Source organism: Paralichthys olivaceus, chromosome 13 (assembly GCF_024713975.1).
Source record: "Paralichthys olivaceus isolate ysfri-2021 chromosome 13, ASM2471397v2, whole genome shotgun sequence".
In the NCBI taxonomy this organism is placed as follows: Eukaryota; Metazoa; Chordata; class Actinopteri; order Pleuronectiformes; family Paralichthyidae; genus Paralichthys; species Paralichthys olivaceus.
In genome coordinates this window covers 16,315,112-16,332,828 of record NC_091105.1, presented here as the reverse complement: position 1 = coordinate 16,332,828, position 17,717 = coordinate 16,315,112, and the positions used below count along the sequence as shown (strand labels likewise).

General features: G+C 41.4%; 1 protein-coding gene across 2 annotated transcripts in view; it reads left to right on the top strand.

Moving 5' to 3' along the window:
• LOC109632081 (RNA-binding motif, single-stranded-interacting protein 3-like) overlaps nucleotides 1–17,717 on the top strand; it is a 118,701-nt gene that overhangs the window by 99,133 nt on the left and 1,851 nt on the right. The window contains exons 8-13 of one of the 2 annotated variants that reach the window (XM_020091200.2): nucleotides 4,360–4,403; nucleotides 8,101–8,197; nucleotides 10,410–10,460; nucleotides 16,033–16,149; nucleotides 16,434–16,520; nucleotides 17,456–17,580. In XM_020091200.2, coding sequence (XP_019946759.1) covers nucleotides 4,360–4,403; nucleotides 8,101–8,197; nucleotides 10,410–10,460; nucleotides 16,033–16,149; nucleotides 16,434–16,520; nucleotides 17,456–17,580 — 521 coding nt within the window. Of the gene's footprint in view, nucleotides 1–4,359; nucleotides 4,404–8,100; nucleotides 8,198–10,409; nucleotides 10,461–16,032; nucleotides 16,150–16,433; nucleotides 16,521–17,455; nucleotides 17,585–17,717 lie in introns of those variants that run through there. The other variant, XM_020091198.2, reaches the window with a different exon arrangement.

Genomic DNA, 17,717 nt, shown 5'->3' with positions numbered 1-17,717 from the left:
AATTATATCATAATAGAAGTGAAAGGGAAATGCTGTTGCAACACTACAATGGATTGTATTGAAGCGATCCACAGCAGTGTCTGTAGCTGCTTCACAGAAAGTCCAAAAAGTCACCTTTCTCATACATTTTAAATATCTAGCTGGTGTTCCCTTTGACATCAGTTTCTTTTTCACATTTTATAACAGAGTATAAAATCTGAAAAGCTTGACAGGACCCCCTGTGGGGTCATTATCAGCTTTCATATCCAAATAACACAGTGCAGGCTGAATTAGAGATGTTGCTGACAGTATGAAAGCTGGCATACACAAAAGTTATTAAATTTAAAATAGAAGGTTATTTTGCGAGACCCCAATGCCAAGTTATGTTTCCTTTTGTTGAAACTCGCACTTCCAGTCTGTCATCTTCTGGAGAAATGAAAGCCTTGTGCACCAGACTGAAAGCAGATTGAGTGTCGCACAATGCCGCAAGTTCAGACGTTGTTAGTGTCGATACCACAGCTTTAATTCACAGAACAAGGGAAAGTAAAGAATAATGTCGCCACCCACACGCTGATTGTAGTTTTAAATGGTTTCCCAACAATGTGCATTACATGGAGGTAGGGAAAGAGAAGGCAGTGAAGTGAAACGAAATGGAACCAGGCTGAAACAACTGTGCACTGTAACAAGAGCTGCCACAACGAAAACAGGATGCCACGGTGCATGTGTGTTTGACTTTTGTTTGTGTTGCAGACACGGATTGCAGCTTTCATTTCTGTAGTGCCAAGAAATCTCACCGGGGCTTAGTTAACATTAGAGGCCTTGGTGTTTAGTGATTCTTTTCGGTGTCCTGTCCTGAATTGTCAGCTGGACTTGAAATGAATGATCTTGCACATTTGTCAGTGGCCCAAGTCCTGACAAGCCCCACTTGGCGTTCAAGAGGAAAAGCATCCCTTCAGAGGTTTCTGCATTTGTCAGCGCCAAGTCTCAGAGTCCAGGCAGCCTAATAGACACATCTGGCTGGGGAGGTGCTCTGAGGGGCCTCACCGCGTCCACACACTCAGTCAGCTGACCCTAATCTCCAAAACCCCTCACTCGTAAATGAATCTGACCTTGGCCTTGATTATTAGACAGTGGGCCCCTGGGTAAAACCTTTGTGGGCCCCTCACCCCTCCTGCATAAGATCTAGACACCCAAAGAAGAAAAGGGTGCCACCACACTGTGTGCAGTGTATTTTCTTTCTCTTTGCAGTTCCCTGCAAGGGAGTGTCCCTTTGTAGCTGTCCATGTGGCTGTTTTGTGTCCTTCTGAAGTGTCCTGTTAGTCTTTTTTAGTCTCTGTGTTTTTTTATAGCCCTTTTGTCTCCTTGTAGTCATCTTTTTGCCATTTTGTTCCCTTTCGTAGCCTCTTGCATTGTCATTTTGTGTGACCTTGAACTATCTATATGGACATTTTGTGTCTCTTGACAATGATGTTGTTGTTTTGTGTCCTTTTGGAGCCACCTGTGTGGCTATTTTGTGGATATTTGTTATCATCTTTTAGTCTTTTTCGTCTCTTTTTGTGACCTTCTGTTTTTGCCATTTCATGTCTCTTTGTAGCAATTTGTGTCTCTTTGAAAGCATCTGTTTAAACAATCTTCTGACTCTTTGTAGCCATCTGTTAGTGTTTTGGTGTCTCTTTGTAGCCTTTTTGAGTCTCTTTAAATTAGTCTGTGTGGTCGATTTGTGACTCTTTGTAGCTGTTCTGTGTCTCTGTCACTGTTTTGCATTTGTTTGTAGTTGTTTGATTAACTCTAACAATGACTGGTAACTGTCAAACAAAGGTTTCTGGTCAATGGGCCTTGTGATGGTGTCCTTACATGCTTCCCTCTGGAAACATGTGGTTTTTGCTGAAGATAAAGGAAACTTAGACGACAGAATGCAACATCAAGATGCTTCACAGAGCAAAAACAATCCTTTTTTGACCAAAGACAAATCAATAAGTTGTTAAGGAACCAACAGTGAATACAAATATTGCTCAAGGTGAAGGATATAATTATTGTGTGTGTGTGTGTGTGTGTGTGTGTGATGTAAATTGTACCTGCTTTAAATCTGATTTCTGTTAGAGGGCTGGTATGAAAATGAATCTCTGGCTTTGCAATGATTAATTTTTGCTATTTGATGTCATCAATGTCTGGCAGTCACTTTTATTGCTTCTGCAGTTTATATTCCCCCCGTCCTGGCAAGGAACAGCGTTTGGGGAAAAACCAAACATCGCAGCAGAGTTATGCATCAGGGCACACTTTCAACTCATGTGCCAATTTGGAGAGATGGGCCTTGTGTGGAATATAGAACAAGTAAAAATGACTTTTGTATTGCTGCAGATTTAAAAGGAGGGGGAGCGACGACGGGGGGACCGACAGAGAAGGAGAAAAATAAAGATTAGAAGACTGAGAACACAATTGATATTTTAAGTTTATCCAAAGATTGTCAAGAGGGAGACAAGTGGATGAAGATGTTCATTAATTCACACATGACAGAAGAAATGAGGCACAGAAAGAAAAAAGTCATAGACAATAATGATGAACTCTGGACTTAGATGCTACATTTGATAGAGAGGAGGAGACTACAAATAAAAAATACACTCTTGTATTTTTCAGTTGCTTTTCGTCTCATACTGATTTTATGCAGCTGGAGAGTTACACGTTTTACTAGTCATTAGCACTGAGTACTGAGTAATAAGTGAGCGCTGTGATTAGAGGAGAGTGCTGAAGGAAATTAACAATATGGTGTCTGCTTGTTGTTCCATGAGAAACACTTTCTATTGTGGGTTAGTGTTGGTTCTATCATGTGTAAGTACTTACATTTGCTAAATGGTAATGATATCCATAAAACAGCTGATAACTTGATCACAGTTATTTAGTAAACATTTAAAGTGATTTCCAAACTGACATTGAAATTAGTTTTGAACTTTTTATTTATTTAGTATTTTTTTTTCACTTTTTGGCCACTATTAAATTCCCTAACAGATAATACAGATGTTTGTTGTGACAACTACAGACTGTGTATATAACAGCTCAGAAAAGTTGCCTTTAGACAAGCAATTAACTCTGGAGGACCTCCGGTCCTCCGGTTTTTCCATTCTCCAGAGGGGATGTATGTGAGAACACAAATGTCCGATTGAGAGCCTCCTGCGATTCTGCAGAGTTTCTCTGGCCAGTCCCCTGGTAAGAACACCACAGAATGTCCTAATGAGCTGATGTTAGAACACAACAGATGATCCTCTGCAGGATTCAAAGTAAGCGAGAGGGTTGATCATGATGTTTAGAACACATGATGGACAAAAAAATGAAAACACAGACAAAGATATTAAAAAAGCTTTTTGTGATAAGGGACAGTGCAAACATACAAACTCTGCAGCGGTCAATTCGTGTCCATATGAAACATTTGAGAGGCAAACTCCAGGGAAAGTCTAGACCCACTTCTGGAGTTCATGTTTGAAAATGAATGATTTCAGAACAAAGAAGAAACTTTTGCTTTTCCTTATTTACCTCAGATTGCCTCTTCTCTGCTCCTTTGTGCGTTCATTACACGATATGTAAGATTTTCAGCTCAATCAGCCAGGCTGTCACCTTCATGGCACCCAGTATGGATTTATGTCTGTTTCTCTCTGTGTCTGTGGTGTTTTTTTATTGACACAATGTTAAACTCAAGTGGAGCGAACAGCAGAAAAGACCACATTTGGTTTGTAAAGAGAAGTTTGTGGCATTTGTTTCATTGATGACAGCTCATTATCATGAAGTCCATTTATATTCTGAGGGGGGTTTTTTTCAAACTAGATAGTAATAATGAAACTGAAAAAGTTTTTTTCACAATAAAAGACTAAGGAGCAGTTGTTTACATATAGTTTAGATGGTTAAGTACATTGAGCCATGAATGTTTGTGTTGCTACATACAGTATCTACTATGCAAGATAATAACTGTTGCCCCTCTGTTTCCTTTGTGTGGTAAATTTATTGTATTTATTTTTGGACATGACATGTAGTTTGAAGTGGCTTGAAGGCTCACACATAATCATTTTGCTCCTAAGTGCTTTTAACAGACTCATGTGGGATTTTGGGGCGACAGAGGACATCATCCATTGTTCTTTATTTAGCAGTTCTTTGTACATTCTGTGAATTTAAAGACAAATTTGTTTATTTTACATCATGAATCACACTTTCCCTCTCCAGTGTCTCATTCTCTCTCAATTCATTACCTTTACTGGCTTGACCATTAGTCATATGCAGTATTACTAAATCAGGGTTTTAATGTCAGTTGACAACACCAGTAATATACATTTGAAACTCTTAATAATCCTTCATAAGTATTTTAACCTGTGAGTGTTTGTTTATCTTTCCCTCCAGAGTGGCATGGCGTTGACGTATGATCCAGCTGCGATGCAGAACGGGTAGGTGGACAGTTTTCTTCACAACAAGCTGTTTCTCCAACAACCGATGTGTGCAAACTTTACTTTTTTGATCCTCGTCAAATATGTAAAGCATACACAAAAAATGCTGTAGTCCTGATAACAGCACCTGCAGGTGAGCCTTTACGAAACTGACACATGATCGAGCAAACCTGCGAAGATGCAAATGTGCATCAGACAACCGTCAGCAGGCTTATCAACAAGAGCACATGTTGCAAATGAGCTGAATACACATGCACACGCACGGACACACACTCTCTGTCTCTCTCTCTGTCTTTCCTGCTCTCATCCTCATTCTCTCATCTAACTTACATGGAGATTGAGCATTTATTTATGCACCTATGCATACAAGCTGTCAGACATGTGGGTTTTGATTGCGGACAGGGAAGTTGGGTGGTGTTGCAGAGCCGCTGTAAGACTTTCATCAGCCGAGGCTATCTGCAGTGCTCCCAGGCTGAATGCAGAGAGCAGAGTGTCTGCCTGCCTGTTTCAGGGGGGAAATTGGAGATCGGTCCTGTCTGCTAGGAATGCTGCTGGTGATGCGATCCCAGGAGACGCTTCCCTCCAGCTCTGTGTTTCTCTTCTCCTCTGCCTCGTCTACTCAGTTCTCCTTCCTCTTTGTTTCCCCACTTTGTCTCTTCTCCCTCTTCTTTACTCTTGTCCTATTGTGCTTCATGGTTTGTTACATCCCTCCCCCTTCTTCATATCACCTCTAAACCTGTCCACCTGCTTGTCTGACCATGTGCAGTTTTGTTCAACAATTGCTTCCCTCCCTTCTTTGCCTTGTGTTCTTGTTTAGTCAGTTTCTTCTTTCAATTCCCACTTTCCATTTACAAGCATCTGCTTTACTTTTTGTCCTTACTGGTGTCTCAGTGCACGTGCGCATGCTTGCGCATTCATCAATGCATGCTCACACGCGAGCATCTGTGCGCTGGCGGTGCTTAAGCCCTCTCCGACCTCTCTTCCGAGGTCATCTGAGCTCCTTCCGGCGAAACACTAAATGACTGTGAAATGCTAATGCAGCTAATTAGAGAGGCGCAAAGCAGGGGGAGAAAGGAGTTGAATAAAAAAAGGGAAGGCCAGACGGGGGTCAAGAGGAGGGCAAAGGCAAAAATAAAGTCAGCCCAAGGAGACGGCAAGGGTATGAATCAATTACAGGTTTGCCAGTCTCTTCAAGCTTGAGGACGGCTGGTGTTTAGGGTCTGATGTCAATCTGATGTTATTGGAAACATATGTCCCAACTGGCCAGACTGCTTTGGCTTGTTGCCTGTCCTCTCTATTTGGAGGCTCTTTTTCTCTATTTCCCACCTCTTTTCTGGTCTGCCTGTTTTACTTTTGTTTCTCCCTCTCTCCATGCCTCTTTACTTTGCTCTCTTTCTTTGCCTTTATATCTTTCCCCTATCTCTCCTGCCCACACACACACACACAGTCTATTTTCCCCCTGCTCACTTGCATCTCTCTGCTGAAAATTCACCCAGGTCGGCATTAAATCATTTGCTAATTTTTCAGGGCAAACTCCTGACAGTGCCGCTAGGTCACACCAGGGATTCACAAAGAGGTTTTAAATTCAATCCTGTCTTAATGTTCTCTTCGCAATTACATGTTTAGTGTATTGTTTAAACAGCCGCGCTGGAGTCCCTATTGACAGCGTGCTGCTCAAGGCTAATAGCCTCCATCAATAACCTTGGATCTGTCCTCTACCTACTATTTCTCTCTCTCAATACACATCACTCTAATGAAAAATACAATAAAAACAATCAGAGAACCATATTGAATAACCTGGTTGCATTCGCTCATTTGTATTCATCAGCGACAGTAATACACTATCTCTAATGGGAGTCATACATTAATTGTAAAGTCAAAAAGATGGATCCATACAGCCGATCGGTAAAGGACCTTTTTTTTCTGATCATCACATGTTCCAGTTCTCACTCTCACTTAGATCCATACCTGTCCAGTCTGTTCAACTCAAGTGATGTCAATGGTTGAATTGTATTGATGAAAGCAGATGTGCAGTACAGTAGCTCAAAGAAAACAACGCCAATACAGAATGAATGTAACGGAGAAACCTGCAGTTTCCATGGTGGCTACATTAACAGGCAAAGCTATTGAGACATGAAGAGAAGCCAGAGGTGAAAGGTGTGAAGGGAAATGTTAGAAAATCTCTTGTCTCTTGAAGGAGTTATGTGAAAAAAAATACTTTGAGCTTCATTTCTTGTATGCAAATACAAGTACAAAATACAAATAAGATGTATTACTATTATTATTAAAATGTATTATAATAACAATATATATTGCTAATAATTTACTTGTCTATTTCCAAATAAGGTAAACATGTTATATATTTGCAAATTAGGGACTAACCTCCATCCACTCTTGACCTTTACCTCTACTCTTTATGGACAGCTAAGCTTCAATTCAATAAGGAGAGTTTAAAAAAAAAAATTGCATCTTTGGCCTATACCTAGACCGTGATCATAGCTGTGGGTCTGGCCGAGGAGCGAGAGAGGGCCATCCACTAACCAGAAGGTCTATTCCACCCTCACAATTACATCTGTGCTTGTGTTTGCAGTGGACTCGTACCCATTCATCGGCACATTGTCCTTACTTTGGCTTGTTGCTGAGTCCCAATTCATTACTGTATGTTGTATATTATATTATAAATAACACAGAGAAGAACACAGGAATGTAATAAAAATAAGATAAAAACATTGCATATAATTTGTCAGTGGTAGTTTAGAGAAGCCTTTAAGAAAACCAACAGCGTGTATGGTTTTTTTAGGTACTTTTATCCCCCAATTAAGCAACACTTGATTTGTGGCAAGTGCCTTTTTATACAATCATGGCTGTTAGAAGGAGATAGGGGAGGGTGTCTCTCTCTCTGCCTCTGCCTCTATCTCTCTCTCCCTCTCTCCCTCCCCTCCCTCGCTCCATTATTCAGTCAACAGACACTTGGGGATCGATCGGGCACAGCAACACGGCCTGGCGGATGAAACATGTCCTCTCTAGGTACACAATGATAAATAAAGCACCGTGAGCCACAGCATTCTACCACTGCAGCATTTGAGGGAGGGTGGAATGGAAAAAGAGAGAGAGTGAAAGAGACAGCAAAACCAGAAGGGCAAACAAAGGTATAGGCAGAGAAGTAAACAGAGTACAAAATGCAGATGTTAAAGATGAGATGCAGCCTTCCCCTCAAAGTGGAATATGTGTGTGCATTAAAGGAGATACTGAAACATTTCACCCACTCACACATTAAGGTGATAATTCGTTATTATGCATAGCAGCGGAGCAGACTCCTTTGTAACATGATGTGCACTCCGGTGCAGTGTCAAGTCTCATTCGGAGACGTCTTTGATGATGTGGCACAGAGTGAAGCTGCAATATTTATTGTTCCTGAGACAGCCTTGATGATGTCTGATCCACTTTCTCAGCGGCATCTTGAAGTACACTGGGTGGTTGAAAAACAAAAAGGTACAAAAGGCAGAGTTTCACCTTTACATGTGGCGATCTCTGGAGAGATAAAGTCGCATGTGTACTGGAGCCTTTTGACTGACGTTACATTTTTGTCAACATTACACAGTTTTTTTAAATGCCCTTGGATCAGTTTTATCCCATTTATATGAATTTGCTGAAAAAAATGTCAAAATCAACTAAATTTCCTTGTTTCCTCTCATAGGTTCTACTCTTCACCGTACAGCATCTCCACCAATCGGATGATTGCACAGACATCAATCACGCCCTTCATCGCTGCCTCTCCCGTCTCCACATATCAGGTGGGTGGATCCTGTCTCAGCTCCTCTAATTTACGTCCAGACTTCCGGAGTTTTGTAATTCCTTCAGACGACAACCATTTCAAACAGTGCTGGTGGCGACAGGCAGTTAGGACACTCTCTTTCTAATAAAAGATAGAGGTTGTGTGTTTGGATCGATAATGTTACAGCTAAAATACAAATGACTTGAATCTGGTCCAAGCCAACATTGCAAAGCACCAAAAAGTTCCAGCTTCTGACACATTTCTTGACTTCCTGCCTAGCTGTCAGATTTAGAAAAGCAACTAATGCTCTCATTTAGACACAGCTCCAAAATGGCATCCCATGGGCACATACTGCCGCCTGCTAGCTCTTACACACACTGTTAGCATCTTAAGTAAGGTTAACAACTCTGTCCTCCTGTTGAAGTGATGCTAATACATACAAGGTTGCTTTATACTGTACAAACCTATATATTTGTAACCAAAGGGGTTTGAGTGCCTCAAACAGCAGGAGCCTAAACGTATTAGGTGATGCACATACTCATAGATGTTTTTTATCTTTTCGTGGGAAGTGCTGAGAGTTAGAAAATTATAGGTTACGGAAGGAAACGTATTGGGTCAGGAAAGAACCCATTCAAATTTGATGCAGACCTGGATCCTGGAATTTAAACACAGGCACACTCTCTTAAGCATTGTGAGGATGAAATGTGGGGGAAAAAATCAGGGGTGTTTATGGGGCTGATATTTATGAGTATGTGTGATTTTAGTCAGATCTAGTGAATTTAAATTTGGTTTTATACGGGGACTGTTGGATCTTGGGAGATGTATGCACTCTACTGAGTGACCTTCTAGTTTCAAATGGTCCTTTCTGGTCAGGAAAGACTTGAAGAAAGAGAAGTCATCAGCTCCCTTGAATTTAAAGACGATTTCTTACTGCACCATTTTCTACCAGATTTGCCAGTTGCTGACGACATTAGCAAATTTCCGACAAAGGCCCCCAATCAGTGCTCGATTGGCAGTCGTGAATCGCTTTTTGTGAAATTTTCAAAGATGCAATCATATTTCCAACATGCTCGAAATCTAGTCTATGTTAGCGACATCTCCAGCCAACTCCAGCCAATCAGAGTGCAGGACAGGGTTAAGGTGGTCAGGTACATTTAGTAGTTCTTATTTTTTACTCAACACATGTTCGAATAGGGGACATCAAGCAATAACCTCTGTGTCTCATCATCTCTCTTCCACACACACATACCAGTCAAAGCTGGTTGGCGATGCAGGTTTGGTTCTTTGCAAGTTTATCTCTTTAGTTGATCAGAAACGTAGAAGAGAAAAAGAAAGAGAGGTCCTCCCCCACAGGTTTCCCCTCATATAAAGCACTGCTGTAAATGAGAAAGACAAATGCAAAGACATCTTCACCTGAGCTGAATGACATGAGACGCAATCAAATCCTGCTTTTTGAGGAGGACGGGAGAAGGCGTTAACCTGCCTTTTGTTACTTTAACTCCCCACAGACAGACAGATAAGCGGACATACACATGAACTCACATTCCTCTATAGCCTACACACATACAACACCTTACATGTGACAGAGGTGTCTCCAGGGACGTGTTTCTCCTCATATTAGGCTCGGGCAGTGGGCAGCAGTATGAGATGAAAGTGGTGATTTGTGGCCAAGTCAGACTTTGATGATGAAACCGCCAGTGTGAAGCAGTAATTATTAGACTGTATTGCTCTCTGTGGTCTTCATATCCTCTTATAATTACAACATAACATACTGTATGGTGGACCCTCAGTTCCGGCTGTAATATTCACTGCCGCAGGGATGGAGGCTCTGAAATGGGCTTGTAAAGACTTGCGCTAATGATTAATTTTCTCTCTTCTCCTCTTTGGCTTTCTCATTTTCACTCGCTTTCTGTCATTCCATCTCACAATTGTCCTTCTTTATTTTCCCTCTTCCTAAATTCTTCACCCACTTATAACAATCTTCTTTTTGATCTTGCCTCTCCTCTCATCTCTTCCTGACCTCCCTTCTGGATCCTCCTACTCATCCTCTCCATTTTTTAATTACTTTATTTTTCTCTTCCTTCCTTTCTGTCCACCCTCTGTCTTTTTTATTACTATTTCCTTCGTCATCTCTGCTGATACTGTCGTCACCTCTTCTCTTCTCTTTTTGTCCTGATTCTTCTCTTCTCTTCTCCTCTCCTCTCCTCTCTTCTCCTCTCTTCTGTCCACAGGTCCAGAGTACATCTTGGATGCCACATCAACAGTATGTTATGCAACCCACAGTAAGTTTTTGAACAAACCATAATATGAATTATATTTGAATTGAATTGTTCACATCATTCAGTGTCTTCAGATTTCGTTTTAAATCTAACACTTCACTGCTAATGTTGGGCTGTCACTTACACTGGTAAATTGCTATAAATCACTGAAAAAAGACAAATAAAAAAAGAAGAATGACACATTTTCTAACAAGAGTAGCAGAGCATGATATAAAAAACTGTCGCTCTGCATCTGAGCCCTGCTCTGCTGAATCAGCCTGTGAATAACCTCCTTACAGGAAATACAAGAGCTCAGCAGAGCAGAGTCTGAAATCCATTATAAAAGGCTGCTCCCTGCTGGTTTAAAATAAAACTGCAGGTACAGAGACCTGACTTTTACAAGTGTAATGATAAACATACAATATGAACTGATGTTACAGTCAATTTAAACATGTAACTATTGATCTGATATATACAACTGTACATATAATCAATAAACAAAAATAGTAAACAATGTCCATAGGTCTGTAATTGCTCCCAACGTTTGGACCCCACTGTATAGACTCAATATGAGTAAGATACATTACTCGTCATACAAAACATCAAATGCTTCCTGTATGCAGACTTGTGGTTGTCTGATCTGAAGGATTCACATTGTCTGAGCTCGGTACAAGTACACAAGTACACACAAGTGCTCACAGCTTTTATTAAAACATAGAAATGCATTATACACACCCACACATACAGTGACACATATAGTCACATATATTGACTGCGCGTGTAGGTGTACACTCACCTATACATTCTCTGTCTTTTCCTTCTCTGCACTCACACACAAACATAACCTTGATGCAGACGTCAAGGTTTTCCCTTTTTTTAGCCACAGACGGTGTACAGCTATAACAACAACCTCCACAGAGTTTGCTATGAGCCCCCAAACCGATGTCCTCACAGCAGCTACACAAACATGTCGTATAAAATCCCTACACTTTCATCTAATCCATGGATTTACATTTCCATTCTGTTTCTTTAATTGTTGGAAGGAGTGAGGTATATTTTCTTATGTTCAATAAGAGATAAACTGGTTAATTACTCCTCAGTATAGCAGAACAATAGAAAAATAAGTAATAGGCACAATAGATTTGATTCGACATGAAGATGATTGTAAAATATAATTTAAATCTATTTAAATAATGAGGGGTTGTCTGTGCCTGGTTATTTTGGGGGTAGAGGGGAAAAAGTTTGAGAACCTTTGGTTGGGATTGATGGAGGCAGTAGGGTTATCAGCCACCAGACGTTGCACATTAGAATTTCAGTTATTCTGGCAATCATAGCTGACAGGAGCTTCCAGACACAGCACATTATGAACTGCATTGGCATCCCATGATGACACAGTCTTTTTATAATGGAAGATTAACAGCAAAGTATCAGTATTTCTTTTTGAAAATAATGCTGATGATAGGCTGATTTCATGTCCAGATTTTTATCTCATGGCAAATGTTGGTGAGTTGCTCGGCTAACAACCACAGACTATTTTATCCCTGAAAAATGTGATTGATGCCCAGTTGAAATAGTCAGAGGTTCGGGGTTTTACGGCAGCAACCTGCACTGAATTTCTAAAGTCAAAATCGTCCACATCAATTGTTAAAGTTGTTCCAAATTCCGTTGCTCCTCCTCTCTGTCGTAGTCTCTTCCTCTTTCTCCCTCTTTGTGTCTATCTTCCAACTGCTAAAAACGTTCTGTTTTCATGTCTGATTAAAATTATGTCTGTGAGAAAGGATAATACCCCTCTGTAAATGTGTTTTCAAACAAATGTCTCGTCTTATTATTTGGCAGGCCACTCGATATGGCTTCCTTCGACTTGGTAAGAAGACAGAGAAGCAGAGATAAAAGAGAGGAAAGAATGAGGGATTTGGAGAAAGAGAAAGTAAAGAAAGCAGCTGCGTTCTGACAGAGAGAAGACGGGGGGAGAGAGAGGCAGGCGCGTGGGGAAGGAGAGGAAAGAAGGGATTACAAAGAATAAATTGAGAACAAAGAAAAGAAAACAACGGCTGCAAAAGCATGTCTGGGCCGTGTGTGCCTGTTCCCCAGCCTTGTCTCTGCATAGTCAAAATCCCTGTTAGACAACAAAGGCGAGAGCTAGTCATTGTATTTCCTGGATACAGAAGAGCTCGGCATATTAAATCTGCGTCAGGGAGGGAGACTGGGAGAGACACTGTGGCTTAATTCTGTTCCTATGGCAGCAGAAGCTTCTTCCTCACTGTTGCACCACAGTTAATGACTGGTGACTTCGATTAACGGCGTGCATTCATTGACACATTTAGAGCGGTGCACACGAGCACGCCTCTTTTAATCGCTCGGTCAGATTCCTACATGCAAATTTGTCAGGTTGCTATGTGCATCGCTCACACACTTTCACAGATACACACTACACACATCGTTGCTGAAGGAACGAATGAACTTATGATGAGGTTAGAATGAGAGATATAAAAACAGTGCTAAGTTCTGTTTTCATTCCTCGGGAATAAAGAGTGGGCACACACATGCAAACTGACGACTATATTTACAGACACAACACAATTCAAATACACACGCACGCACACAAGCACACCTATACACAAACAGTGGAGTGCCTTAAGGACTGTGTTGCCGAGCCTTGGTGGAATGCCCAGATTACTTGAACTCCCTGTCTTTACATCTTAATTAGTGAGAGGATGGCTTTGTGCATAATTACTCACAAATCCCCCTACAGGAAATGAATGCATTACCCTAACCATGCATAGCAAGACAGACAAGTAAGGCGGCTTATTGGGGAGGGCTGTAATGAGACATCCAAAGAATTGGGATTTCAGGTCTTCCTGAGTTAAATTACTGTGTTAAAGCCATTTTAGGAGACAAAGGGGTTGGAGGAAGCACAGTTCACGACATATCTGAGCCTGCAAATACAGCACAATACTCACTTTTTAAATGCAGAGATCCTGTGTTTGCAGAGCTGTCAACCATGCATGAACACAGGTGTCTCTTTTTTGCTTCATGTCTTCCAATAAAATTCCTGTGGGCTTTCGTGCTTTGAGAAACTAAAGGTGAGACAGAGAAAACGGGGTGTTCCCGCTTATTGAATGATTTGTTGCAGAGTAATACCAACATCTGCTTTTCAGAGCACGCCACCTGCAAGAGAACAAGCAGCTATTCATCGCAACCGGCAGCGGTTAGTGGTTTTCTCTCAAACTGGCATCATTATCAGTAAAACAGTGTATTTGATGCTGCACAGTGCCTGCAGTGCTCTGTTAGTCAGCTTCACTTCGCTAGTAGAAAAAGAAATGACAGCAAAAAAGGGGGAGGAGGAGGATGAAGAGGAGGAGAAGGAAGATGAAGGGGACAGTGAAAAGCAGAAGGAGCAAGTTCAAAGTTCAAGCAGATCTTGTGTGTTTCTCTCCCTCCTTTCCTTGGGGAAGAAAATATTCATTTATTCATCGTCTGATGCACGATGACATTAACACACAATTACGCACTCGTCTACACACACGGTAGAATTTAGTGATATCGAGTGGTGAAATTTCATTTTGCAAGTGAACACTCCTCATCTCACCCTCTCCTTCCAAACATGAAATAGAACCTGTGGTGAACTTCAGTTGTCATAAAAACTCAAAAGGTGTTTAGTTTGTCCAGTCTGGACTAATGTGAGAGAGGGTCCCCTCGATGTACATATAAAGTATTCAAATATAAAGGGTCTTTTCTGGGGTAAAGAAAACTACAATTCATACAATTTAGATGAAATGAACTAGTGAAAACCTCATGAGGATTATTCTACATTAAACTTGTGCCAATAGATCCCTTTCAACTAAATCCCACACACTTGTAATGCTATAAATCAGAGATGATAATTAGTCTTTCTTTGTTTCCTTTTCCTGTAAACACCTTTCTCTCCTTATGGAGGCCTGCTGTGATATTGGATAAAGTGAGAGAAAGAGCGAGGGAGGATGATAAATCATTAAACGAGAGAACGTATTATATAGGTGGAAGAAGAGCTTGGGTGTTAGCTTCATTCTGGCTGCTTAATAAACAAGTCTTTGCGAGAGCCAAAGACTTGTGCAGGTTTTGTGGGTATAGATCTGTTGTTGCATCTGTGTGCGGATGCCTCTCTGTGTTTTTTTATACAGTATTGTGTGTATGTGTGTGTGCTTGCAGAAGAAGTGCCACTCATGCACTTGTGTTGTTGAGGACAGTGTTGACAGAGTGTTTCTGATAGCCAGGCTGCTGTGTTCTTCAAACAGGTCTCCTCAAGAAGACAGCAGTCAAGAGGAAGAGCACTCAACATTGTTAACAGTTTCGACAATCCTTTGTGTGTGTGTGTGTGTGTGTGTGAGTGTGTGTGTGTGTGTGTGTGTGTGTGTGTGTGTGTGTGTGTGTGTGTGTCTCCCTGTGAAGTTCTCAGACGTAAAGGATCTTCACTTAAAGATTCGCAACTGTGAACAACTGAGATATTGTGTGTGCCTTCGAGAGGAACGCCTCAAATAGCCAGAACTTTCATTACTCCGTGTGTGTGTGTGTTTGTGTTATTGTTTTGTTGTGAGCTTCCCTATGAAACCCTACAGAAGCAGAGCTGTTAAGACGACTGCCGTGCAGCTGGGCTGCTGCCTAAAATACCTAAATACTACCTGTGTTCTTCCAAACGTCCCGCGTCAGCACACAGAAATGCTTTCAGGAGCAATGCTGACACATATCCACCGATGCTGTCTGTGCTCATGGGAAGTGTAGTTAAACAGTGATCATAAAAGAGCGGTGGTTTTTTACCGCTGCAAGGACGTTGCCAGGCACCTCGACTCGCAGTGTGAGGAGTCTCCTATTAAATCTTTACTGTGCTGCTGAGTCTGTAGCAGAGCTGGAGTGAAAAAGTGGAGCTCAGTGCATCAAGGTGTTACGCTGCATCAAAGCCCTTCACATCGAGGAGATTTACAGTGAAAAGCCTTTCTGCTCTGTTCAGAAGCGTGTTGTATCAAGCCTGCCAAAGCCTGGCTGACTGGCTGCATTTTCCATGTACAAAGACAAACCATTTTCAGTCATCAAACTTAACCGGGTTGGAAATGTAACCTGCATATTATAAAAAGGTGTTATTTAGCTGTATATCATAGAAACCAACTTATTGTGCTTCACAAAATACAATTCTGTTGTTTTTTTTACTGTTGGCCATCTTAGTTACTGTATGTGTCATTCTCTCCACTGTGGAGGTTCTGTTTTCACCCATGTGTGTTGGTTTATTTGTAAGCAAGATTATGCAAAAACAACTTGAGGAGGGACCACGACATTTGGTGGAATGGATAAGGTCAAGGAAAAAACTGATCAGAGGTTGGATCGAGGAATTTTAATGGCTTGTTTTAACAGTGCCAGATATTTCTCACCAGTTTTCCCAGTGAATAAATCATGGATCCTGATTTCTATTAATGTGTCCACTGTTGGTGGAGGTATGCGCTCGGCTCTCAGTGCTATTCTGTAGTTTGTGACCTTGATGTGACCTCAAAGTATTGTGGTTAGTGGGTACACATGTACACCGGTGTCAACAACCCAGTTGGTCATGTGTCCTTCCTTCCCGCCCCAGGGTGCTGTCATCACCCCAGCCGCGGCCATAGAGCCCAGTTTGTCTCTTCACCCCTCCAGTGTCATGGCTCCTCTCACCCAGCAGATGAACCACCTGTCTCTGGGCACCACAGGCACAGTGAGTCTCAGCTTTTCCCTTCCTCATGCATGTGTACGTTCACATTCCAAGCTAAACATAGTCAGTACAGACTTCATGCGATCAGCTGTAATTGTACACCTCACAGCTTTCTTTTGGTAAATACCGTCTCCTGTTTGTAACCAGCCTGAAATGGACAATGACCTTGGGCCCACGGCCAAACTGTTCCTATGTACTGCATCGTGAAATAGCTTCTCTTAATCCAGGGATTCTGGATGACCTATTATTTCTGTCACAATAACATGTGTGTGTCCCTCTCCCTGCAGTACATGTCTGCTGCAGCAGCTGCTCCTATGCAAGGAACCTACATTCCCCAGTACACTGCAGTGCCTGCCTCTGCCATCACAGTGGAAGTAAGTACAGAAACAAGATTGTTTATTGACTAAAAACCGGTAACACCAACTTCATACAGTAGCCTGTACTTTATTGAGCATATCAGTGACCTCCCACTTTAAGAATGGCTCCGGTCCCGAAAGTGAATTTCGTATTTATTTTCTCCCTAGGCGTTTCATAAAAAGGGTTTTAAGCCTGGAAGTAGGCCGACCAGCTACAAATGAATCCTTGTGAATGACCCCCTTCCAATGACTTCCAGGGGACTTAATGAATTTAACTTTGTTTTACTGATCATCCTCATGTGAAATAACGGTTGCTCTGTGGTAAACATAATGTAACACTGGATGATCCGTGGGTAGGGTAGAGCTGCTCCTGGACATTGCAAATAAAACAGTTGATGTCATACAGATAATATTTCACAATTCCGTAGCATATGGTAAGTCTGCATTGGATGGTTACAATATTATAGGTGATAGTCATAAATGAAAGGGATATTTACTTCTGGAACCACAGTACACAGTAAACAGTGTGTAAAAGAATCCAACTTATTATACAAGCCAGTTTATATACGCTATATACAGTATCATCTAATATGAAGTGTGTGTTAATAAACATAGCTGCCATTCAAAATGAGTTCACTGTTATGCAATGAAAACTAATAGGTTTGGTAGATCTCTGCATCAGTCAATGACTTATTGCTGCAGAGGGAACTTCAGGTTGAAACGTTGATCTCAGAATCAGATTGTGATTCTGTGGGATTCAGAGAGAGGTCTTTTTTTTATATCTATTTAAATGAGCCTCAGAAAGCAAAACCCTCTCACATTTAAATTATATCAGTTTTCTTTTGTAAACTGATTCTCTCAGTGAACTTTTGCTAAATGGAGGTTGAAATTCAGTCTTCTTAGTGCCTGAGATTGTTTTCATATCAGACTTATTTCTGTGTTTCTGGTGTCAGGGCGTGGTGACAGACGCATCTCCCCAGACAGCCGCCCCCTCCTCGCAGGACGCCAGCGGGCAGCAGCCTTTATCTTTGGAGAGCACAGGAGATCATGCCACAGCCTACTCTTACCAGCAGACTAAGTGAGTAGAAAGCTCTATTTGTTATCACATTCCCTCTGTGCAGCGTGTACAGAGTTATATATCACGATATCACTCCTGCAGCCAAGAAAGTGGATAAGTGTATTTACCAAAGAGTCAAAATAGCAAATTTCCTTTAG